The following is a 24,519-nucleotide window of genomic DNA, read 5'->3' as shown; positions in this document are numbered from 1 at the left end:
CAAAAAAAAAGACGTTAACCCATTCTGCCCAGACTCAAGTGGGTGCGGGAGCTGGTGAGATGGGTGATCCACCACTGCAGTGTCGATCTCTGTCCCCAGCCAGGCAGGTTTAACCCGAACCTCCTCCCTTGCGCCGGCGCGGATCTGGGGCAAGCGTTTGCCTTGCGTCTTCCCACCAGGGTCTTGTCTCCATCCCCACCAGTGCAGCCGTCAAGCCCAGGGCTTGTCCTGTCCCAGGTCAGTCACCTTTCTGTCCTCAAGGCTGCAGCAGCCAAAATGAGGAGCTGGGGGCATGCAAGTGTTCTGGGCACTCGGGGTTCCTCATTCATTCTCGCCCTTCCCCCTCTCTCCAGCTCCCTGTGGGTGACCCCACTGTCGCCAACGGCCGGCCGGGAAGATGCCAGGGCTGATTAACCGGACGACCCGCTCCCCGCTCCCCCTCTCCGCGTCAGAGGTGACATCGTGTGTCAGTGGCTATGCCTTCGGGATGACAGCCTTGCTCACCTACTGCAACCCAGAAGCCCAGGCTTTTGAAGGCAAGTGTCAAGGGGTGAAGCTCCCAGTGCACTACAGGAGCTTTAGGGCCAGGGATATCGCGGTGCTGGGTTTCTGTGCATGCCTTAAACCTTTAGATCCTTGCAGGAAGAGTAGCCAAGGGTATTGTGTCCTCGATTGTACCCTCAGTGGTCCAGGGCTACAATTTTTGAAGTGTGCAAAATCCCAGGAGCATGCGTGGAAGTGCCAAGAGGGAGCTGGCCCCTGCGATCCTCGCTGGTGCCTCTGGGCAAGTGCTTGGTGTTGCTAAAAAACCTTCTGGCTGGCAGGTCTCTTTGTCTACCCCTTGGATGAGTGCACCTCCGTCGTCGGGTTTGAGGCGGCCGTGTCCCGGCGTGCCGTGACGGTGCAGATCAAAGACAAAGCCAAAATAGATGACACGTATTTTGACGGCTGCAACCTCCCTGATGGAAGAGCTCGCGATGGACGCGGTGAGGGCATCAGGGGTGTTTTACTGCACGTGGGGAAGGAAAGCAGGGAAGGAGGAATGGGGAGGTGTCAGGGGGTGGCTGTCATATGCCAAGGCATGGAGAGGGCTCCTTTTGAAAGGCTGAGCCTTGGGGTTTGTGCTTGTGTCCTTTCAGTGTCTGCCAAAAGTGGCAATCTTATCTGTTTTGGAAAGCACTGTGCTTCTGGACAGCTGAAGGAGTGGTGTAGATGGCTGGGGTGAGGGGTGTTTTGAGAAATACTGATGTGTGCAGTGAGGGCTGGTATGGGCATTTGATCCAGAGCTGAGGTGGTCGTGGGAAGCCTGGGGAGGGGCATTTTCCACAGTTGTGACACCGTGTCTCCCTCGTGTGGTCCCCTCTTTGTGCAGGAAGGATTATGATGGATGAGGACTTGGAGAGGATTGTTTTTGTGGCTAACCTGGGCATGATTCCCCCTCTGGAAAGTGTCTCCATCTTCATCAGCACTTCCTCTGAGCTGCAGACGCTGCCCAGTGGGGCCGTGAGGGTCCTTCTGCCAGCTGTGTGTGTCCCCAGGGTCCCCCAGCCCAGCCTGGAGAATGCCGGCAGCTTTTCCAGCCACCAGCTCCGAATGTACGAAAAACCAGGGCATGGGATCTGTCTGGGACCGATCTGGGGGGGGGGTGCAGGACTGGCAGAGCAGAAGCCTGCTGTTGCTGCCGGAGGCTGGAGAGCTGCTGCAGGCTTGCCCTCCAGCAGATCTGCAGTTCCTGGGGGATATAACACATCCACAGTTGACTGGGGTTCATCTCACCGGCAGGGACAAGCGCTACTGTGGATCAGGGAGCCTGGAGCAAGGGAGCAGGTTCTGCCTGGCTCAGCTGCTGGAGAGTGAGGCCACCAACCCCTTCGAGTACGAGTTCAGCTTCCACCTGGAGATCCGGGGGCCGTGCTTGCTGGCAGGTAGGAGTGCTGGGGCCATCCTGATGCACCAGGCTGGTTTATCACCTCCTAGGGCAATGTCCACACTCTTCATCCTTCTCTGCCCCTGCAGTGTGGCATCTGTTTTGGCAAGTTAACTATGCTGGTGTGGATTTACCAGTACAGTGCTGGTGTTAACATGGGGTGTTGATAGGGCCGAAGCATCTCATAGCCCGCTTGGTTCCCATCCTCTGCCATCTTGCTGTCTCTTCTCCCTGGTCTTCCCTGTGGTCCCTAATCACACCTTGGTTTCCCTGGGTAGGCGTTGAGAGCCCCACGCACGAGATCCGAGCAGACGCCGACCCCTCCGCTCACTCCGCCAAGAGCATCGTGATCACGCTGGCCAACAAACACACCTTTGACAGACCCGTGGAGATCTTGATCCATCCAAGTGGTAGGTGGGCTCTGCTTCTTCTCTGTTGATCTTGTCCCTTCCTGGGGCCTTCCTCCCTAGTGCTGGAGAGCGCTGGATTAGCTCTGGTTCTGCAAGTATTGTCAGGGGTTAGGCTTGCTAGGAGATAATCCCGGCCCTTCTGAAGGTTGCTCATGCTGCCCAAGCTCTGAGATGTTGCTCTGTCTTCACAGCGGAGAGTGTCTGCATCTCTTGCCAAGCTGAAGTTTAGCTAAGGCTGTTCTTCACCCGATTCTCTGCATTTCCAGAGCCCCACATGCCTCACATCTTAATGGAAGAAGGTGATATGACACCTGCAGAGTATGAACGACACCTGAAGGGGAAGAATGATTTCATTAAAGGCACTAAGAAGGACCCCAGTGCTGAGAAAAAGGTGAGAAGCAAAAGCTGCAGGTGTTAGCTGAGGCTTTCCTTGGGACTGGAGCTGTGCAAGTAAATGATTGCTTGCTTGCCTGCGGTACCAGATATTACACTGGCCCAATAAGCTCTGCAGCATCCTCCCTCGGAGAGGGGCTCACGCGGAGGAAGAGGGGAAAATTCTGCAGTGCTTCTGATAAACTGAGTGTGGAAGAAGCTCCAAGATGGTTATTGTGTGTATAATTAGTACTAGTCTAGCATAGCATAATTGGATAGGTACATTGTTATAGCATTAAGGGTATTATAATTATTGCAATGACATAGAATAAAATATTCTTTTAATTGCTCAGTAAATGTTTACCGTTTCTGGATAGCTGTCAGAGAGAAATAAGTGATTTTACTTGGAATAATGAGCTGAACTGAAGACAAGGTAGGAGAAACTTCTCTTTGTTCTGCTGATCAGCAAATAGAAAAATATCTGCTCTGGGATTTGTGCCTCATCTTTCAGCAATTCTGAAGCAATGAGTGACAGCCTCGCACTTCTGAGCTGCCACATCAGTGTGTCTGGGATCGGTGAAGAACGGTGGACTGGTCAGAACCCTCTGAATTTCCAGGGTGGGCGTCTTCCCCTAAGGCACACGGTGCACTTGTGTAACCACAGCCCCGAGCTTACTGTGTCAGCTCCCTGTTTTACATGCACAGATGTTCTCGTTTGCGACCGGGGATGCTCATTTCCCCTAAAACTCATTCTCCACGTGTCTGAGCCTGAGCCCCCGCTTGGCAGACATCCTGAACCTGCTGCGAAGGTGCCTCCCTGTGCTGCCGTGATTCCTCCTTTCACCGGAGGCACATCAACCCTCTTGTCTTTCCTTTCGCCCTTCGCTTTCTCTTGCGGTGCGGTGCTGGGATCAGGGCTGCGCTTGCTCACGTGGCAGGCGTCTCCCTTAATTGTGTTCAGCGTGCGGCAGGTGGAACGAAATGAAACTCCCACGCTACGGCTCAGATGGCTCTCTAATTATTTCTGTGTCTTTAGCATGTCAAATTATCTGGGAGGGGGATCATTCCAGAGCCATTTCTCTGCAGGAAACCCACCTCTTTGCCCTAGGAGGACTGGGAAGCAACTGCACAGAGAAGGGCAAGAAGCAGAGAAAATGCCTTGAATATCTGGGGTAGATTATGGGCTAGAATTGCTGCTGCTCAGAGCGTGACACTGGGCACCTCTCAGCTTAAATGAATTAGCCCAGAAATTTCAGCAGTAAATGATAACTAATTCTCACCCCCTTGGTTTGTTATGCAAAAACCTCGGATGCTCATCAGCTAGCAGGGTGGTGGGGATGAATGCACGCTGGAATCAACTCTCAGTCGACAAGGTCTGATTAGTTTACTGTAATTGGATAACGGGTGCAGGGGAACGGAGGGGAGGTGGGGAGAAGAGAGAGACGGTGCGGATGAGACGCTTGCTTTTCCAGCTGACCTGTAGCAGCAGCTCCAAGGCTGTTTGCTGAAGGCTTGCCTGGAAAATTCACTCTGAAGTCAGTGGGAAATCCGGGTTATGGGCTCATCCTGATCATGCAGGGATTTTATGTCTTGGATCCCCAAGAGCATCCCAGGGAGTGCTGTTGGGGATCCAAGACAAAAAATCCCTGCGTGATCCGGGGCCACGATTCGGTCATCAGGCAGAGGGACAGCAAGGGTCCCTCTAGTCTGAAATGTGGCACGCATCGTGCCGGGAAGGGTGTTAAACAAAATAATGTCATATGGCTAGAGGAAAATGGGGGTGAAAAAAAGCCCTTCCAGTTTCCCGTGACTGATTAATTTATACTCCAAAGCGCACGAGTGGAATGCAGGAGGATGAGCGAGAGCTGGGGTGACAGCGAGGTACTTGCCCCTGTGAATGGGAACCGTCTTTTCCCAGGAGTTAGAGGGGCAGCACTCGGGCAGCGCAGCCGAAAGCGAAGCCCGCATGTATGTGTCGATCCGCAGGGAGTCTTGGGTTTAGGTTGGTCGTTAGCTCGTAGATCTAGGAATATGAGTCACGGCTGGAGAAAACAAGCCCGGTTATTTGGGGTCTGGTTTTCTCCTGGTGAAACCAGCAAGAAACAGCAGCCTTTGAAAGAGGGGGGAAAAAAAAAGGCAAACAAAGCCCTCAAGGACTGAGCTGCTTATTGCGGTGGATGTTTCCGCACTGCGGACCCAGGGATGAAAGACCGTGGGCCGTGCTGATGTGGGGTCCCGGAGCTCCCTCGAAAGCAGCGATGTGCGCTGATTCACTGCGGCCGTGACCATGAACCCAGGGCTGCTTTATATACGCACAACAGTAGATTATGAACCCATCAAGGGGGGTTTTTCCAGTTTAATTTTATCACGTTTTTAATGAAGATTGATACTTGAAATAAAATGAGGCAAAGTGCAGAGAGCCATTAGAGCTATGTGCAGTAGAGAGACATAGATCATGCGGGTTCCTATCGAACGGTGTCCTGAGCGACCAGTTCGGCTTTCCAAAGCGTTTCAATCCATACAAAGAAAAATGATAAAGGAAATGGGAAGAAGAAACAGCAATCCAGGGGCTGCAGGAATGAATCAAAGCTGTGAATACAGCTTGCTGAGGGCTGTATCTCACACTTCATTATTGAGTGACCATGAACAAAACCTCCAGAGTGCCTCCGTGTGATGCTGAACTGCGCTAATGAACCCTGTTTTCAGGAGGGATCTGAGGAAGTGTTTGGAGAATCAGTTTTGCAAGGGGCCAGATCTTTTCATTTCTTCACCAGGCGCTCACCCACACGTGCAGGGGGTCCCTGGTTTAGGCTTTCCGCCAGCCTTTGTCTCCCGGGCAAAGCGTGACCGTGGCCGGGAGGAGACGGGAATCCTGCTCACCCACGGAGCGGCTCTGCAGGGGTACAGACATAAAAACCTGCGGCGCAGCCTGAGCTCAGGCGTTGTCACCACCGAGGCCAGGACAAGCCGCTCCCTGCCCACAGAAGGCCACGCACTTACATCTTTGGGCTCACAGCCCTCCTCTGATTCCCCTTCAAAGTGCAAAGGGGCAGAAAAATCAACCTCTCGAGCTCTCTCCTTCTTTCCTGCAGATGGAAATCATCAGGAAGCGGCTGAACAAGGACATCCCTCACCACCCCGTCATCATGCTCAACTTCTGCCCTGACTTGAGGACCATCCAGCCAGACCTCCAGAAAGCCCAAGGAGAGTTTATCTTCCTCATAGACCGCAGCAGAAGCATGAGCGGCGTGAACATCAATCGCGTCAAGGTACCACGCAGGAGGGGAAGTGCCTGTGTGCCAGCGAGGAATGAATATTAGAGAGCAGTGGGGGTTGTTGAGTGCTGATGAGTGTTCATTATGAGGGGATGGGGGGTAATTATATGCTGTAGCTTTAGTCATCTCGACCATGTGGCTCGTTAGGTACCTGCAGCAAAGCTGAGTCTCCCCATTCCGTTCCTCTTCCTCTTCTTCCTATCAGCGCATCAAATGCAAAGGTTTTTCTTTCCCCCTCCTTGCTGGCTTGCTCATCTTCTCCATCCCTCCTCCAGTTCTCCCTGTCTCCAGGAGGGCTTGGGGCAATTGCTGCCTAGGTGGGAAACCTCCAGGGAGCTCCAAGGGATGCTTCAGGGTGACGTGCTGACCATGCATGAGGAGACGTTTTGCTGACGGGCGCCTCGGTGCACCCAGAGAAGTTGTTTGAACATGATGCATCCCTTTTTCAAACACAGATGAATGCCTGCAGTCCGGTGGAGGATTATGAGAGGTGTGCTGAGACCCCCAGATAAAAAAGGAGCTGTAGAAAGGCCATGTCATGATATTGTGTAGGTCTGAGGTTCCCCTGTCAGGTATGACTCCCACCCAGCTGCACGTTGCCCCATGAGAGCTGGGCTTTTTGCTACGGCCAGAAGGATCTGGAGAGGTTCCTGCCCTGAGCCCGCTGGGGACCACTCTGTCATCAAAGGGGAAATCACTCCGGTAACTATTTAATTATCCCTACCCCTACCTAATGTGCTTTTGAGGCCAGGTTGGTGTCCGACACCTGCCAGCTGGCAGGTCTCAGTGAGAAGCTGCCGTCTCTGGCAAAAGCTCTTTTAGAAAGTTTCTGTCTTGATTTTTGGGGCCAGGTAAGGATGAATATCGCATCCTCCTGAGCAGGGGGCACGGGTCTGTGCTGCCCTGTGCATCTTTGTTGAGGACAGCGAGGGAACAGCAGAGGCAGGCTTCATCTGAGGGGTTCGATTGCATTTGGATGTCAGAGAGATTCACGGAGCTGATGTGTCCCCAGGTGTCCTGCTCACACCCAGATTTGGACACAAACGCTGCCCTGGGCATGGCTGCACCCCTTTCTGCAGGACCCACCACCCAGGGCGAGCAGCAGGGAGCATCTTCTAAGCCCATCTCCTTCCCCATCTGTCTCCGGTTTCCATGGGAACTGTCAGAGGACAGCCACCTCCGGCAGCACGGATCTGGATGCCGGGGAGCCAGAGGATGGCTGCAACACATCCCCTGGGACAGGGAGCCTGTCCCCTGTCCCTGCATCCACCAAAGGGGCCAGGATGCCTCAGAGGTGGTACCCCCTTCCCTCAGCACGTTTCGGAGCCTGGGAATCAGGAGGCATCTCTGCCCCAGGCCAGATTTTTGCTTTCTGACTTGCAGCATGGCCGGGTGTGGGTGTCGCGGTCTCTGCAGCTTCCGTGGAGGCTGGCTTGTCCCATGGGGATGGGGACCCTGTAGGGACAGAGCCCTTCTCCGAGAGGTCCTGAACTGGGACTCCCATCCGCAGAAGGGCTGTAAAAACAGGGAAAAGGCTGTCCCCCTTCTGGAAAAATATTTTGGGGAGATATCAGAGATTCCAGAGTGATACCTCATGGGAGAAAACCACTGTCTCTCTTTTGAGTCCCTCTTCCTTGTTCATGACTTGCAAATATCAGGGACCTCGTGGCAGGGGCTGTTCTTAGTGGCTTTGGGTGGGTTACACATGATGGAGACATTTGCATCGTCCCCAGCTTGCTGGGTGAGCGGCGTGGCAGGGCTTGGCCGTGCGCAGCGGGGAAAGCTGAGCTGCAGAGCGGCGGTGCTGGCAGGGAGGCAAGCGGGGAGGGGATGGTCCGGTGCGGGCTGGCCGCGTGCAGCCGGGAGGATGCGGTTCGCTGCCGAGCAGGAGGGCACTCAGCCAAAGTGGCTGGGGTGGAAAGTTCAGGGGTTTAAATTTCCTGCAGCTGGTTCCTTTCCCATCCTGATGCAGCCGGGGAGAAGAGCCAGGCCCATGACAGTGCCTGCACCGGGCGGGCTCGCTGGCAAAACTAGACTAATACTGGGGAATTGCCTTCTTTGGAGGCAAACATCTCTTCTTATTGAGCTGCCATATAGATATTGAGTGCAACAGGATCAAGATCAATATTTACCACAAGAAGCAATAAATCTTTCTGCTTGCTGAAACAGAAAGCAGGCATCGGTTGCCCACTTTGGAAAAAATATTTGGAAATCTGTTTTTTTTTTTCTTGTAATTAGTTCTGAGATGGGATGTCAGTTTGAGATTTGGAAGAGCCAGCATCCCAGGAGCCATCTGGGAAGCAGTGGTATAAATATATTCTTGTAGGTTTGAGATAACAGCTTGGTTTAAAAGTCCTCTGGAGCCTGTTAAAGAGCAGCCCCGTTCTTGTACATTATTTTGCTGATTCTGCCTTGCTGCTGAGTCTTACAGGGGTCAGGAACCAGGCTGACCTGCCACCAGCTCCCTGTGGCTCTTCCCAGCGGGGGTTTCTCTGCTTGCAGATCCAGCACCCACCCTCTGCGGTTACTCGGTCTTTGCTGCTGCATATGACAAAGCAAGAAGGCTGTTCTTGCTCGTTTTGACCTTGGCAGCTCTTCTCTTGGGGCTGACTCTAGGGTTTCTGCTGCCCTAGGCAGACTGGAAGGAGTCTGCCTTTATCAGCATATAAACAGAAAGAACCAAGCTGCTCCTGAACACTGCCAGCACTTTGCTTTAAATTGGGCTCCCTCTCCTGCCACGCTAATTGCTCCTGCTGCCCCTGCAAGCTCAGGAGCTCCTTGGGCAGCTCTTGCCCAGTTTCTGCTAACACAAGCTCCGTCCTGGAGTTGTCCATGGCCATCACATGTCTGAGACAATTTAAATTGCTCTTCCCTTATGTAAAGACCAGGAATAGACAAGTTAGATAACCACCTCTGGTAAAGAAAATAGCTTAAAACTGTCTCTCCCAGTTATTTTAATGGATGCCAGCGATGAATACAAGAGAATTGGGGATGGGGGAGGCTTTTCCTTTTGTGTAACTTTAAGCTGTTTGTTTATTTTCTGCAAGTTTGGACATTGAAATGCATTGCGTGTCGCACTTCTCAATTTCACACTCTGCTTCTCACCCACTAGCTCCGTGCTGCAGTACCGTATTGCAAGCACAAATTTAATCAGTTAAAAACAAACAGAAAAATTTGTTCAGCTCCTTTTTTTTCTTTTTTTTCTTTTTTTTTTTTTTTTCTTGTGAAGGCTCCCCATTTTCCTCACTGCTTTGGGACCCAAATGTCATTAAGGGACTTTGGAAAGAGCAAAGTAATATGCAGTGGTTTCACATGCAACGCAGGTGAAAGAAACGGCGTTTTTATTATCAAATGCATGCAGACAAAGGCAGGTGGGAGTAAGGTGTGATGGCACGGTAGGATCTGGGCAGGGCTTTTACTGGTGAAGCTGGGGCAGCCAGGAAGAGACCCGGGGTGCCTGATGTCTGCTTGCTTTCCACCCTCCCAGGATGCCCTGGTGGTCATTCTCAAGAGCCTGATGCCAGCATGTCTCTTCAACGTCATTGGGTTTGGATCCACCTTCAAGACCCTTTTTCCTGCCAGCCGGCCTTACTGCGAGGTGCGTGAAGGGGGAGTCGCGTTTCCTTGGTGCTCGGAGGGTGCTGGTGCAGCGGCTGATGATTCTGCTGCTCCTTTGGGCAGGAGAGCCTGGCCATCGCCTGCGAGAGCATCAAGCGGATCCGGGCCGATATGGGTGGCACCAACATCTTATCACCTTTGAAGTGGGTCATTCGGCAGCCCATCCACAGGGGCCATCCCCGACTGCTCTTCCTGCTGACGGATGGGGCCATCAGCAACACGGGGAAGGTCCTGGAGCTGTTGCGAAACCATTCCTGCTCCACCAGGTACGGAGGGCAGCGGGGCTCGCCGCTGTGGGGCCGAAAGCCCGGCAGGGTGGAGGACGTGCTTCTCCTTGAACATGGCTCCATCTCACAAACGTCCCTGCTTCAGAGAGAGAGGCAGGAGAGATTGCTGGTATGAGCCATGGGAGAACCTCAAAGGGTTTGGAACAGATCCCAGAAGTTCAGATGCTTTTTAAACAATCAAAAGCAGGATAATTGGGCTGACAACTTCACAGGCTCTCGTCTGATGCTTCCTGCTAGGAGAGATTGACACACGAATAATCTTCCTTGCCGGGTTTTTTTTTATTTTTTTAAAGCACATCTGGGTCTGGCCCCAGCTGCTTCCAGGATGGGGCTGCTCAGAATTGAATATGCTGAAAGAGAGCAATGTAAAAAGCAGCTAATTTGTGCATTGAGCTCCCAGCCTGGTTCCCCAGCCCTGATGGCAGGCTGGTCTGCTTTCTCCTCTGCCTCTCTCAGGGGCACGAAACATACAACAAAATGTAAGAAAACCTTATTCCTCTTCCACCCCTCAGCCTTCGGGGCTTATCAGGGAAGATGCTCTGTCATTTTTTTACTATATGGAGGTCTAACTGCTTCCCATCTGTAGAGAGCAACCCCTCCCTCACTCTTATCGAGGCATGGTCGTGGGCTAAATGCAATCAGAGTTAGAGCGTGGTCTCAGGCGACCCTGGAAGGCAGTGCCCAGCACAGCGCCGAGTCGTGTGTGTGGCCTCTGTCTCAAAAGATCAGAGCCTTATTTAAGAGGGTGTGAGGATGACCTAAGATTTGCAGCCAACTGGGGATTAAAAACCTCTAAGAGAAAAGCCCCTCGTGCAGATGCAGTTTGCCTCAGCTCTCTGCCATATCCCACCCATCCCCATCCCTCCTGGCTTCCTACCGCATCCATCCCCATCAGGCACTGCTCGCTCCTGCCCGCCCTGCCCAGGCTCCAGCTCAGCTCAGGGTTTGCAGCCTTCAGCCAAAACCAAATCCTGACTCATTGAGCTGGGAGTCAGGGGAGCAGCCTCGCCTGGCTGGTTCCTCTTTTCTTGAGAAAACGTTTATTTTAATTGTGAGCAGAGATAATTACTGGGTCCTTAGTGCTATTGACCACAGACGCTCAGCAGGGAAAAGAGCTGCACCGGCAGCAAAGCAGCTTGTTTGTGTTTGCAGAGGAGGCAAGGGCTTGGGGTCCTGTCGGGTCCTGCTGGGAAGTCCCTGAGCGTTGCAGCTGAAGGCTGCTCCTTGGGGAAGGGATCTGAGGTCTGCTGAGAGGAGGGGGCTGCCAGTTCCCGACCCTCCTGCCAGCCACCTAAAAGAGGAGCTGGTTTATTTTCCTCCTGACATGCTGGATAACTGCATAGCAGTGGGATAAAGCTGGGGGCAGGGGGGTCTTCTGCCTGCAGGGAATGGGTGAGCTGCGTGGGGCCGGGGGCCGGGATGGCTTGTCCCCTGGATCCTGACGCTCCCTGTCCCTTTGCAGGTGCTACAGCTTCGGCATCGGCCCAAACGCCTGCAGGAGACTGGTTCGGGGGCTGGCTGCCGTGTCCAGAGGCATCGCCGAGTTCCTGGCCGAGGGCGAGAGGCTGCAGCCCAAGGTACGGCTGCCCGCTCCCAGGGGACCACCCTGCAAGGCTCTGACGATGCTCTGGTTCAGCGAGGGGGAGGCCACGGCTCACTAGCAGGCCTTATTCCCCATCCTGGTGCTGCCTTTCCAACTCCCACTCGGCAGCAGGTGGGCGAGCGGGAGGGTATGAAAGAGCATCTTCATCTCCGGCTGTCAGAGGGAGTGGGAGGGTGTGTTTACCCTCTGCGCAGGGATGGGGAGAAGCGATAGCCGCGATACAGCAGCTTTGGCTTCAAAGGTAGCCGCTGCCTCAGACACCGGCGAGGGCAGAGGAACCGGCATCAAAGCAGCCAATTAGTTTTGAAGTCAGGCTCAGCCCTGGCGTTGCTCAGGCGAGAAGTACCCAGGGTTTGAGGGAGAGGAATACGATAGCTTTGTCTATTAAGCCAACTTTAAAGCAGAGAAGGGAGCCTCTTCATTTCCACTCTCCCCGTGAAGACTGCGTAAACCAATGCGCCTCAAATACGCTGTGAGAATGGCTCTGTCCCCTGGTGAAAACACGGTGCCTAGCCCGTCATCTGCCGGATGACTAAACCCAGAGACAATTGGGTCTTTAGCTCCTAAATATCTCTAAAAAGCCGGCTCCTACGTTCCTGATCTCAAAAGGAGTTCAGCAGTCCACCCCTCTGCAGGAACCTGGAGCACACAAAAACCTCTCTAAGACAGAACAGCATCAGCATTTCTGATGTAAATTAAAAGCAAAGACAGTGAAGGGAGAAGGTTTTTTTTTACAGAGCTATTAATAAAGAGCTTTGCAGGCTGTGCAGCTTGGTGCCTTCAGCAGTCTGAGGCATCAATTAATGGCCTTATAAAACACAGCCTGGTGTGTCTTCCTGAGCCTGTGAAAAAGCAGTGAACAATAGGGAACATTTGAGCTGTTCTGCCTCTAAATCGGGTGTTCACTTCCCCTGGTGTGCAGGGAAGCTCTTGTAGATGGCTCCCTGGTAGGTTTGTCCGTGAGATATTCACGGATATTGGTCTTCTCCACATGTGTAATTGGCAGAGCATTGCTGATCTCCGGCAGTGCCTTGTGCCAGCAAGGACCTGTACCAAAAATAGCAGTGCTGTCAGTCGGTGCGTGAGTGTCAGGGCTTGGGGCAGGGCCGGGGCTGGGACAAGTGAAGGTCAACAGCTTTTCCCAGGTGCCGGGGGGGAGCAGGGGATGCTGCCACGCACCGGAGGAAGATACCTCTGGCCACAGGCTCCCACCTTGTTCTGAGCTGGCAACGTGCAGTGTGAGATCAGCCCTGTGCTTTATCAATACCAGCTCTGCTGCCCTTGGTATAACCGTGCCAAGGGGCTGGGGGTGCTGGGGTGGGAATCAGAGCGGTCTAAGAAGGAGCAGGCTCCCACCTAAAGTCAGGAGAGGGTACAAAAGGGATTTGTTTGGGGAAATATTCCCCTTCCCCTGCGACACAAGGCGTGTGCACTGTGGCACACACAACGTCCTCTTGCTGCATAACCGCTCCTCTTTGCTTTCTGCCTCAGATGATCAAGTCACTGAAGAAGGCGATGGCACCAGTCCTGAGTGATGTGTCCGTGGAGTGGGTCTTTCCCGAGAGCACCGAGGTCTTGGTTTCCCCCATCAGCACCCGTTGCCTCTTCCCTGGTGACCGCCTGGTCGGCTACGGCATCATCTGCGACACCTCCCCGTACATCTCCAACCCCAGATCTGTGAGTCCGTGCTGCGCGGGGCGGTGGGGCTCTCCTGGGAGCAGGGGGTGTTGGTGTGCACGTGCACAAGCGGGCATCTCAGCTCTGTGCGTGGTCAGGAGGTGTCCCTTGCTTTCCTGCTCTGTCCTCAAGGGACATGGTGAGTGAGACATTGGGAGAAATAGGAGCTCAGCGGATCAGGGTGCTGGTGCACACGCAGTGGCTCCTCTCGCTGGGAGGTGGCTGGTGGATGCAGTGGTAGGACCTATTCCCTCTCTCTGCTTTCCCCCAGGACAAGAGGCGACGTTACAGCATGATGCGCTCCCAGGAGTCGGGCAGCTCTGTTTTCTTTCACTCCCAGGAGGAGGGAGGAGGTGTGGAGAGCTGGAACCACTCCAGAGACTCGGAGGGCTGCTGCCCTGCCGAGCGTGCCCCCGATCACCTGGCGGTGGGCAGAGATCCCGGGGGAGAATCAGACACGGACACCGGTCAGATTTTCCTCTGTACCAGCGTGGGTGTGATGCCCCTGTCTTTCTAATCAAGCTTCTGTCACTGCTCTGCCAATTTGCTTGTCTGACAAATAAGTCCCTTCAGCTGTATCTCTGCAAAGAGCTGGAGGGGTTTGCAGGTGGGATGAATCTCCTGAGGTTTGAGTGAGTCTATTTGGTTTGGATGTTTTATCCAAACCTGTCAGAAAATCAAGGGAAGCCCTGGAGAACTGCCTTCCCTGGAGATTTTCAAAGCAGCTCTAGTTTTGGCCACATAATTTTTCACAAGCTTCCCAAGCTGCCCTCCAGTGTGTGGAGAAGGAGAGGAGTGAGCAAATGGATAGCCCAGCTAGACTGTTCCTGCAAGCCCTGATGTTGCAGTTCGAGGTCAGGAGACGGTGGGGAATGGATGCAAAGCCCTGTCCCCAGGGCATCACCCCTCACCGTCACAGTTCGGCTGGGCGCTCGTGTCAGCCCCGTGTGGCACAAAGCGGCTGGTTGCACCCCAGAGCTGGTTGCATTTCCATGCGACAAGGAAGCTTCTGTTACTCACGGGATGTTCTTCCCTTATATTCAGAGAGGAACTGTGCTGCACATCCCCTCAACCTTGTCAAAAGCAATAAGAAATCATGCCTTTCCAAATGAAATTTTACTCTTGCTCTGACAGGAGAACGTCTGTGCTAATGAAATTTCATTACTAAAGCCTTTGTCTTCTCCAGGGACGTTTGGGGAAATGCAGTCAGGCTTTTTCTGGCTGAAAACTGCTCAGACAAAACCTCCCCAACCTGCTCTCCTGACATCCCCAGGAGTTTTGAGTGTAGGCTTATTTCTTTTCGTGGTTTCGTTGCTTCGCTTAAAACAGGGCAGGGCCGAGCGTGGCCCCCTCGGCGCTGGGAGGAGCACAGGGCTGGGGTCCCTGCTGCCCACCCTGAGCCACGGGTGGATGGTGCTGGCTGGTCCCACCCCGGAGCGGAGCCGATCCTCTCTCTCGCCATGCAGGAATGGACGTGAAGGCTTCCTCCAGGAGACGGGCATACAGCACCACCCAAATCGCCGACCACGAGCCTTGCAAGAAGGTGCCCACGGCCAGCGATCCTGGCACTGCCCTAGTGAAAAACCCCCTTCGGAAAACCCACCTGCAAGACCTGCAGCAGGTCAGCCCCGAGCCCTGGCAGGTGGATTTCCAGGTACGTGAGCCCTCGAGAGGCTTTTTCTGCAGGCGGAGGCCGCCGTGCAGCAGCAGAAAAATCTCAGATGCATAAGGGAAAGAGCCCAGCTCACACTAGTCCTGATACATATAAAAATATATACGTGCCTGTGCTTTGTGCTGCAGCACATCACAAGCATGTAGGAAACAAGTCAAGCAGGGAGCAGAGTGCCGTCCTGATATCCTATAGCAGTGCCTCCCCATGGGAGCCCAGCTTGCTTTGCTAAATGCCTTTCCCTTTCCTCTGAGTGGCCTGTGCTTCACCTTGCTGCTCATCTGAACCCAAGGCTGCTGCTTCCTTCGTATTTCCCTCGAGTTTGGCCATGCGATGCAAACTCTCCGTATGGCTGTGGCATGTCTGTGCCCTGCGGGGGAAAAGAAAGTCAGTCTCAAGGCAGATCCCCTGCTGCTCTAGCTGGAACCACAGCCCATATGCAGCATCGGGCTGAGACATGGACCTGTGTGATGATCTGTCTGCTGAGCAGTGTTATGTCCCCTGCCTGCAGCAGATAGCAGGTGAAATTTGGGAACCTTTTTAGGCTGATCTGTGGAAAGGCAGGGATGGTTTTCTCCCATCCTCGGCATTGCCAGGATGCTCTGCTCTGAAATCAGCATCTGCAAGGCTGGGAGGATCACTTTTGTTCCCATGGAAACTCAGAGCGGGATGTCTGGGGCTTTTGTTTCTCTTCTGCTGCGAGTTAGAGATCAGCTGGGTGAAGGGGGGCTGGAGGTGAGATGAGGACGTGAAGGGGAAGAAGGGCCAGTGCTCCACAGGGAGGAACGAGACCTCTACCCTCCGGCTGCAGCAGCGAGGGTGGTGAACAGCACCGCTTGACGAAGGGCAAGCAGTGCTAGGTTTTAGGGGTACCTGTGACCCTGACTGCATTGCAAAGCTCCACAGAACATCCTCCTGCCCACGGGATGCTCAGTGTGAAGGCAGGGATAGAAATTACTCCCTTCTGGAGGGCAGTAAATGGTTAACAGCATGCATCCTGGCCTTAACTGCAGCCTGCTTTTGCTATCCCTTGTGCTGCAAGGGCTCCCAGCAGCTCTCCCAGTTCCAAGTCTGGCTGCTGGGGCTGGACATTTTTGGGGGTGTGAACGCGAGCCCTCAGCTCATCTCCACGCGTGCCGTGCTGGGAAGGAAAGGTCAGCGCTGGCGATGGGCAGCTTAAACTCTCGGTTCCATTCCCAGCTGGCTTCCTCTGGCTGGGAGGAGAGCTTGGGCAGGAGAAGGAGGAGGTTTTGAATGGGAAGGGTCTGGCAGGGGCTTCTGTGGCCAGCTTGCTTTTAAATATCTCAATCCTAGCTTGGTAAGTAACTCCTGGAGCTGCCTGCCTCCCATTTTTGCTGGTGGTGTCATAGAGCATCAAAAATCAGGTGGTGTTGGAGGCCATGTTCTTGCCTGCCACCCAGAGAAAGCATCTTTCCATCCAGCACTGAGATCCACTGCTTTTTACCACCTCTGTCCCTTGCTGGTGTGTGCTAGGAAGATAGAGAGGCTGTCATTTTTAGGGGGACATCCCCACATCCCCAGGATGGGGATAGAAAGAGCCAGAGCTCAGTGTCTCTGCTAGCCATGGAGGGGGACGTCCATGTGAGATGTGGCACTGGAGATGCTGGAGGGGGGATTCATGTCTCCTGAAAGCGCAGAAACAGTCTCGTGAAAAAAAAAAAGATAAAATTTCCCTTCTCCCCATCCCCTGTGCCTCTCTCCTTTCGTTACTAAGCAACTGGTCCTTGATCTTTCTGTCTCTCTTCTTTCCTTTGGTTCCCAAGTGAAGTCATTAAAATGTCTGGAGGGATGAAACTCATATTTCACCTCCTGCCTGTCTGGGGAAGGAGCCCTGGGGGCCAGGGTCCCTCGGGGTCACCCTTCAGGTCTGATGGAGGGCTCTGTCTGGGCACGGATCCCAGCTGGGGCTGAGCAGAGAGGGACCCGTGCATTGGCACGACTGTATCTCATGCTGGGATCAGGCAGGGAGCAGACGGGATCAGAGCAGGTCCGTGCCATCGGCTGCAGCCGGCTCCAGCCCTAACGTTTGCTCTGCTCTCAGCCCTTTGCAGCCAGCCCGCATGTCTCTGCCACGAGGATCCGCGGTGCGGGCGCCCGGCGGCCCTCCCTGCTCCACCGGGGCTGCATGTCCTTCTGCCACGACGCCGACTCCCCGCCAGTGCCGGACGGGCTGCAGCAGGCGGCTCTGGGAAAGGGTTTGGGACCGCTGGATGCCAGTGCGAGCCTGAGGTCTTCGTCGGGCAGCCGGAGCCCCGGGGATCTGGGTAACTGGGAAATGAGGGTGGCACGGCCAGCTTCACCTGTCCATGCCGGGGTTTTGGTGGCGTTGCATCGCGTTCTGTGCCACCGTGTGAAAATTAGGAAGTATTAATTATGGTTTCTTGGTGGCAGTGGGGAATTCAGCTCCCACAGATGTGATTAATTATCCGCCTCTCCCCTCTCTGCAGAGTCTGCCCAGCATCCTTCCTTCACGTTTGAAACAGAGACCTCCTCCGACTGGGAGCCCCAGGACTTCGACTGCAGCACTGCCTGCGGCTCCCCGCGCTCCCCCAGGACCCTCTGCAAGGCGGTGGTGAAGGGGCTAAGGAGCAGCGAGCCCGTGCAGTGGGAAGTTGCCTTTGATATCCGCCCTCTCTTCCAAGAGCGGGAGAGCCAGGCGGACGGCGACGCAGACCTGTGGAGCGAGACCTTCCACCACCTGGCAGCCAAGTCGGTCATCCGGGACTTTGAGCAGCTTGCCGAGAAGGAGTGTGAAATCGAGCACGGTAACGTGCAGCTCCCGGCCAGCCTGCAAGCTGGCTGCGGGCAGACCCTGCCCTGCCTCGGGGTGGGCTTTCCACCAGCTTCAGCAGCCTCTCGAGTTAATACAAGGGCAGGCAGTGGTGAAGTATTAGGAAGTGTCTCACATAGTTCCCAAATGACAGCCCAATCCAGCTGCCTTGTGCTTTTCTCCTGCATCTGCAGCCTTGCTGCACATCAACATGCTCGAGCTCGTGCTCCTTTGTGCTCCCTGGCTTCACACACTGGGTGACAGTGATTATTTTTAAGGAGTTAGTCACCTGGAGCTGGGAGGTGGCATCAAACTCAGAGGGTCCAACAGCAGCCACACATCACTCCTCTGGGCTGCACACGTCTCTGGGTCTTGTCAAACTTCTCCTCCGTGAAGTGTGTCTGTGCATGTAAAATAAGAGCAGAAGAAGCAATAGGCGGGGTTTAGAGGGATACAGTCCCTGCTGGGCATGGAGCCCAAGCATGGAGCGGGGTCTGGGAGCTGGGTCCCAGGGGTGGATGGAGCCCACGTGGACTCTAGCACTCTAACCCTGGTGTCTCTCACGTGGCAGGGTCTGGGCGGCGGTACCAGGTCAACGCTGTCCACACCAGCAAGGCCTGCAACGTCATCAGCAAGTACACGGCGTTCATGCCGGTGGACCTGAGCACAAACGCCTACCTGCCCACTGTCGTCGAGTACACCCACACGGGTAACAAGGCGCGGGCCGAGGGGGGAGCATCGTCCTGGGAGGGAGGGTGTCACCTGAGAAACCTTGCTCAGAGAAATCCTATGAGGCTGTGGCTTAATTCAGCACCAGACTGATACAGCCAAGGCTGTGGCGCAGCCTAATGGCACGCCTGCCACCCTCGGCGGCAAGAACCTCTTCCCCACGGCCAGGCAAAAGGTCTGCTCTTAGGCCTGGGTGCCCAGAGATGATGAAGCTCATCAGTCTGTGGGTTTTGTTGCCATTGTGTCAGTGCCAGTCCCTCTCTAACGCTGCCAATTCCCTTCTCTCATGCCAAGGGGCAGCGTCCAAGCAAGGCAGCCAGAGGAGCCTGAGCTCGGGAAACAGAAGGCATCGTGGCTTTTCCCCTGGACGTCCCCAGCCAGGTTGTGGCCAGAACGGAGATGATGGATTTTACAGCATGAGTAAGATTCCCTGGGGTTTTGTCCCCTTCCTCATGTTACAGAACTCAGTGGTTTAGCCTATGACGGGACATCTTCTCTGGTCTTTTTTTCCTTCTGCCGTCCTCTTTGACTATGGTGCTCACCAGACATGTGTCTGGCTGGAGTCCATCTCCTTAAACGGGGAAGAAGCTGCAATTTATCCCGAAACTCCCAAGTCACAGGCAGTGGCTGCTGACAATGCTTGGAAGTTAATTGGCAGCTGTAACACAGATAACATGAGGGATGAAACCGGGTGTAATTGGAGGCAAGGGGATGTGAGACACTTACTTGTCACCAAATCCACCGCTAATGAAGACGAGTTGGCTTGGACCTCGCCTGGCATTGTCAGGTCTGCAGCTGAATTAAAGTCGCCCCGATCAGGCTCATTAACCTGATAACGCTGCGGAGAGGGAGAGCGGCCGTGCCGCGGCTCGGCGCGGTGGCCATCTCGGCGGGGCGGCGCTGCTGACGTGGTTCCTCCGTTGCAGATGCAGAGGAGGGCAGCCTGTCGCCCTGCAGCACCCCTTCCACCTCTGGCTGGGAGCGCTGCGGTCTCCCCGAAGGTAGGGGAAAGAGCTGACAGTACTTGCCAGGGTGCAGGTGCAGCGAGTCTGTGATGTGGGCCCTTCACCAAATACTTCTGCTGAGTTTTGGGGTTTTTTATAAAACCTTATGACCTAAAATTAGGCCTGTGAGCCCAAGATCTGACTCCATCCAGGGTGCAAAGGACAGAGCCTTATGGGGCCTTTGGTATATAGATTTTCCCCGGGTTTATTTTTGAGAGGTGTGGGAATTCCAGTATCCACGTAGGTAAAATGAGGCAAAGGGGAGAGGATGGATTTGCCAAAGGCTCAGCAGCAGAACAAGGCACCCACATCGCAGCACACGGACTCTGCTCCCTTGCTCTCTCCTGTAGCACCTCATTTTAACCCGAGCTTTGTGTTTCTTCCCAGGGCCGTTACAGAGCCCATCTGCTTCCTCTGCACAAGCCCAAAAATCCATCGAGAGCCTCTTTTCTGCTAGGTATGGTCCAGCTCAACCCTCCTCTGCCCTTAGCAGACGTCTTGCACGTCCATGGGTCTGACGCAGACACAAGCATGGGGAGAGGAGGGACACCCCACAGTTAGAGGCTGGAGCCGGGACCGAGCACAATGCCAGTGTCTGGGGACGAGGGATGGTTTTCAGAGGGGAGGGTGGGCATCAGGAGGGGCACGGAGGTTATGGCCACCTTTTTGTCCTCCTGCAGGCTGACCCTCAGTAAAACCAGGCTGCTGACTCGAGCCACCAAAGGGTTCATGAGTAAATCTCCAAGCAGAATGAGTGAAACCAGCTCCGAGGGCGACAATGAAAACATAGACTACCTTCCCCTGGTGCGCAGCTTGTTCCTGGGTCTTGCTGGGGTTGCATGATCACTGCAGGGAGCAGAGGGCAGGAGGATCCCCCCAGATCCTGCCTCTTGCTGTCTCTGATGGCTGTGTCCGATGGTCTGATCAGAGACGGAGGGCTGCTCCATCCATGCATGCCTTTTTCCTGAACTTCCCAGAAGTGGTTGGTATCTCAGAGCTTCTCTGTGTGTCCACCATTCCGTGCAGGTGTCTCTGCAGCTGGCCTGTGGTGCCTTTCTCATGAACTCGGCCTTCTGCGATGCCGTCAACATCCCTATGGAGAAGCTGAAGTGGACATCTCCCTTTGCCTGCCACCGCCTGGCCCTCAGCCCCTCCAGCTCCTACAGCACCAAGAAGGCCAGACCCTCTGGGGAGCACAAAAGCCTCGGCTCGGGCCAGCAGCTCCTGGTTCCTGACGGCACCCACAGAAAGAGTCCCACCACCAGAGACATCGCCCTGGGTGCGGTGCTGGAGGGAGCCAGCAGCTGCGTGGAAGACACCGGCCGCCTTCGCCACTTCTCCGGCAGCGCAGTGGAAAGCATCTCCAAAGCCCTGAAAGCTGAGAAGGAACTCTCTCCGCCGGCCATCACCATCCGCCGCTTCTCCTCCCCAGAGAGCACGCCGGCCTCCGCCGAGTGGCGGGCCGACGGCAGCCAGGGCTCAGAGACGGACGGCTCCGAGGTCCAGGCATTGCTTTTTGACATTGAATTGCAGCAGCAGACGGAGCCGGAGGGGATGCTGTGGGCCACGGCGGTGGCTCTGGCCTGGCTGGAGCACAGCTCGGCTTCCTACTTCATCGAGTGGGAGCTGGTGGCCGCCAAGGCCAGCCTGTGGCTGAGCAAACAGGACTTCCCAGCAGGATACAGCCTGGCCATGGTGAAAGCTGCAGCCCAGCAGCTCTTTGTCCTGCTCCGGCACTGGGATGAAAACCTGGAGTTCAACCTGCTGTGCTACAACCCAAGCAGCATGTAAGGAGGATGAGGAGAGAGGCTTGGGCAGCTTACTGAGGGTGCAGGAGCGGGGACCCACCCTCAGGGAAACACCGCCAAGGAGCTCAAATCCTCTACTGCAGGGACAGTCATGTTTATTAGAGCAAGCCCTGCAAGTGCAAGCAGCGTGGGCAAAATCCTGTGCTCAGCAGTTGGTATTTCGCCCCAGAAGGGTACCTACCAGCTGCCCGCAGTAGGATGCTTTTTATTTTTAACTGGAGCAGCACCTCCAGCTACAGCAGTTCCTTCTGACCCTGGTTTCTGCTGGTTCCCAGAGCAGGTCTCCCCGATGCCTGCTCGGCTTGCCCCATCCTTGCTTGGCTGCCTCTTCCCAGCCCCAAATCTCTGCCAAACCCCCGCTGCTGTCCCCCAGCCCTGAGTCGCTCCTCTCCCGAGGCTCCTGCCTGGCTTCTGCCATCTCAGATGTCTTGTGGCAAAGGTGAACATCTGACAACATGCTCATCTCATGGACCAAAGGAAATTGAGGCTGGGATTGGCCATATGAAGAGCAACCCTGCTGCCACGGCTGGGACGATGCTGCCTTGCCTCGATTCAGCAATGCACCGATAAGCCAGGCCAGCCAGAGGTTGGGACCAAACCCCATCGCATCCAGGCAGTGCTGGGCTCCCTCAGCCCCTCTGCAATCCCAGAGCGGGTCTGCGAGACCCCTTGCAGCCATTGGAGTGCCTTCGGGGTTTTGCAGGAAGAGCAAGGGCACCTGGGACTGAAAGAAGGGATGGGCTAAGGAAACCAGCACTTGACACCAGAGATCCCCTGCATTAAAATAATGGAGAAATTTTATTCCCTGCCAAAATGCTGAATCCTTCCTTCTCCACACGAGCCTCCTGTGCGCTGATCAGTTGGTTCTGAACAGCAGGGACCTGCCTTTGAATCCAGCCGCTTGGAGGCTTGCTCTATTAAGGATGCCTGACCCTCTAGATCCCTCTGAGGTGGTGGGCTTGCACTGGGGCCCCTGCAGCATCTGTCCTGAGAGCCGTGGCCAGACCTGCCCTAGCCCTTCCCTTGAAGGGAAAAGAGGGGAAGGTCCCTCCCCAACCCATCGCTCTCCCCATCTCGGCTTCTTGCATTCATGCTGCTTAAAGCCAAGAGGTGGCCGGACACAACGTGCATCCCCAGACCTGTCGTGGGTACCAAGGGAGCCCAGCCGAGTTGTTCTCCGTGATGGGCAGCTTTCACCACGGTGCAGCAAAGTCCCTTCGCCGGCTCCAGCACAGCCTGGCGATACCCAGGCGATTGCCGGGAGCTTTGTTATCCACCGTAATTCATAGCAGACCGAGGGCACTGGAGGCACCGGGAGGACTGTGGCTTCCAGAAGCTGATGGCAAGAAGAGGAAGAGACAAGGAGGAGAACCTGGGAGTGGACATTTTTCAACCAAAAGCTCACTTTTTACTAGAAGTCAGTGGCCTTCCCAAGGGGAAATACAGGTTCCAGGTTTTGGTTTTTTTTTAAGTAATTTCTTTACCTTTAAATTTCTGCTGGACAAAGGCTCCAGTTCTGGTTGGACTTAGACTGGTTTTGTCTGGGGGCTTACAAAAATTAAAGGAAATGAAGTTGATTCATGGGCATAGGGGTTTTGGCTCCTCCGACGAGGAAAGATGGGTAAGAAGGGGAACGTGAGTGTAAGAGCTGAAAACTGTCCAGCTGCAGAGAGCTGGGACACTGGGGAAATGTGGAAATATGGGAAAGGGTATTTCCTCCTTAGACAAAGCATCTTTTCTCTGAAACCTTCCCACGGAGGAAACCATCCCCTCCATTCCCTGGCAAAGTATCGTGAGCAGGAATCTGCTTTGCACGAGATCTTTTGCTTTTTTTCTCAGCAGAGCTGGTGGAGATCAGGAGTATTTTAGCTCATGAGCAAAACCTACCTCTTGTTTTCTGCCTTTCTTCAGCTCCCTTGCCCATCATGACCCTCTCTGGTCCCCGTGACTTTACCAGAGCGGGGTTTATTCCCAGGGCATGTGCATCTCAGCCCTTCTAGTGAGCTGGTTTCTGTCCCTCAGTTCTCCCAAAAGACCCAGGCTGACTCCTAGGAGCTGCCCACCGGCAAAATGAGCATCCCTCCTACTTTGGGGGCTCCTGGAGCCAACAGGTCCCTTGTTCTGTATTCAGGGGTGAGTGCGCGGCATCGGTGCAGCGCTTCCTACATGCCGTTGGCTTTCAGGGAAGGAAAGAGAATGAAGCAGGTGACCCTGTTTCAGAGGCCGACACTGCTCTCACCGCTGCCTTCGCTTCCCCAGCCCCGACCTGCGCCCTGCACGCTGCCGGCGCCTCTGCCCAGCGGCCGTGGCTGGCTTGGTGTCGGAGGATGCTCCAGGATGGTCCGTGCTGGGACACGAAGGGGGTGAGTCTCCTTAAACCTGCCACCTGGGACCCTGGCAGGCGTGGGGTCACCGTCACCACCCCACACCCTGCACAAGGACCTGGCTGCCCTCACCTCCAGGCCTCCCAGTTCTCTCTTTGCTGAATGGGGAGGCATTGAGCTCGCTGCCCGGCCCCCGCGGCGTTGGGCCCTACCTGATGGCCCCCAGGGTGGGCTTTTCTGCAGGATCTGGCCGGCGGCAGCTCCGCGGATCAAGTGCCTACAGAGGGAATCGCACGCTGTCGCCTTCGGCGTGGCTGCAATGCCCATGGATCCCGTCCGAAACCTGTTGCCTTTTGCTCCCTCCCTTGGTGTGTAGCAGCCTTGCCATGTTGCAGCAGGTTTCTGTCTTGTGTCTGTGTGTCTGGAGGGGAGATGGCGGGGGGTGAAGCCGGCACTGGGAACCACGAGCGTCCCTCCGCTCTCTGCTCTGGGCGTCACGGCTCTGGGGTCCCGGCGTGGCGATGCCCGGCAGCGCTGTGGGTTTGCCGGCCGGGTGCCTTGGTGCAGTTGTGTTCTCTGTTGCAGAAGTGTTGTTGTCCCAGTAAATCACAGCCTGCTTGACTGCCTGGTGCGAGTCCTTTATTTTGGGGTGGGTTTCCCGGGGCTGTGCCTGCCCTCTTTCCCAGGGGCACCCCAGCTGGCCGGAGCATTGCATGGGCTGGCCAAAAAAAATCCCATCCTACTCTTGTGTATGAGTTAAGATCTGGGTTTCAGAGGGGAAGGAGCTTCCATCTGGTTCTGGGGAGCTGTGTTTTTGCAAACCCCAAATTGCACGGTGCTTTGTAGGCTGATGGATCTGGGGGTTTAAAATCCAGGGGGAGTCGGTTTCAATTCTTCTGTGAGGCAGAGGAGAGGAGCAGAGAAATCCTGTTGCCATCTCCATCTCTAGTATCAGGGCTTTCAGCATTTACCCAGTCACCCAGGCCATTGGAAGGATGCCAAAGTCCTTCTGCCTTCATCCTACA

At 55.0% G+C, this 24,519-nt stretch overlaps 1 protein-coding gene across 1 annotated transcript; it reads left to right on the top strand.

Moving 5' to 3' along the window:
• The first annotated feature begins 908 nt into the window (after positions 1-908).
• Positions 909-24,115, top strand: VWA5B1 (von Willebrand factor A domain containing 5B1). Its single transcript, XM_064470141.1, has 20 exons — positions 909-986; positions 1,373-1,595; positions 1,783-1,925; positions 2,206-2,337; positions 2,604-2,728; positions 5,802-5,978; positions 9,472-9,582; positions 9,666-9,868; positions 11,352-11,466; positions 12,984-13,169; positions 13,441-13,636; positions 14,636-14,823; positions 16,901-17,123; positions 17,307-17,624; positions 18,201-18,338; positions 18,653-18,778; positions 19,285-19,359; positions 19,750-19,819; positions 20,043-20,166; positions 20,389-24,115. The coding sequence occupies exons 2-20, from the start codon at positions 1,381-1,383 to the stop codon at positions 21,151-21,153; spliced, it is 3,630 nt and encodes a 1,209-aa protein (XP_064326211.1). The 5' UTR covers positions 909-986; positions 1,373-1,380; the 3' UTR covers positions 21,154-24,115.
• The last annotated feature ends 404 nt before the right edge of the window (positions 24,116-24,519 follow it).

This window comes from Phalacrocorax carbo, chromosome 20 (assembly GCF_963921805.1).
Source record: "Phalacrocorax carbo chromosome 20, bPhaCar2.1, whole genome shotgun sequence".
NCBI lineage: Eukaryota > Metazoa > Chordata > Aves > Suliformes > Phalacrocoracidae > Phalacrocorax > Phalacrocorax carbo.
Note: the sequence above shows the minus strand (reverse complement) of the source record. Positions and strands in the feature narration are given on the sequence as shown.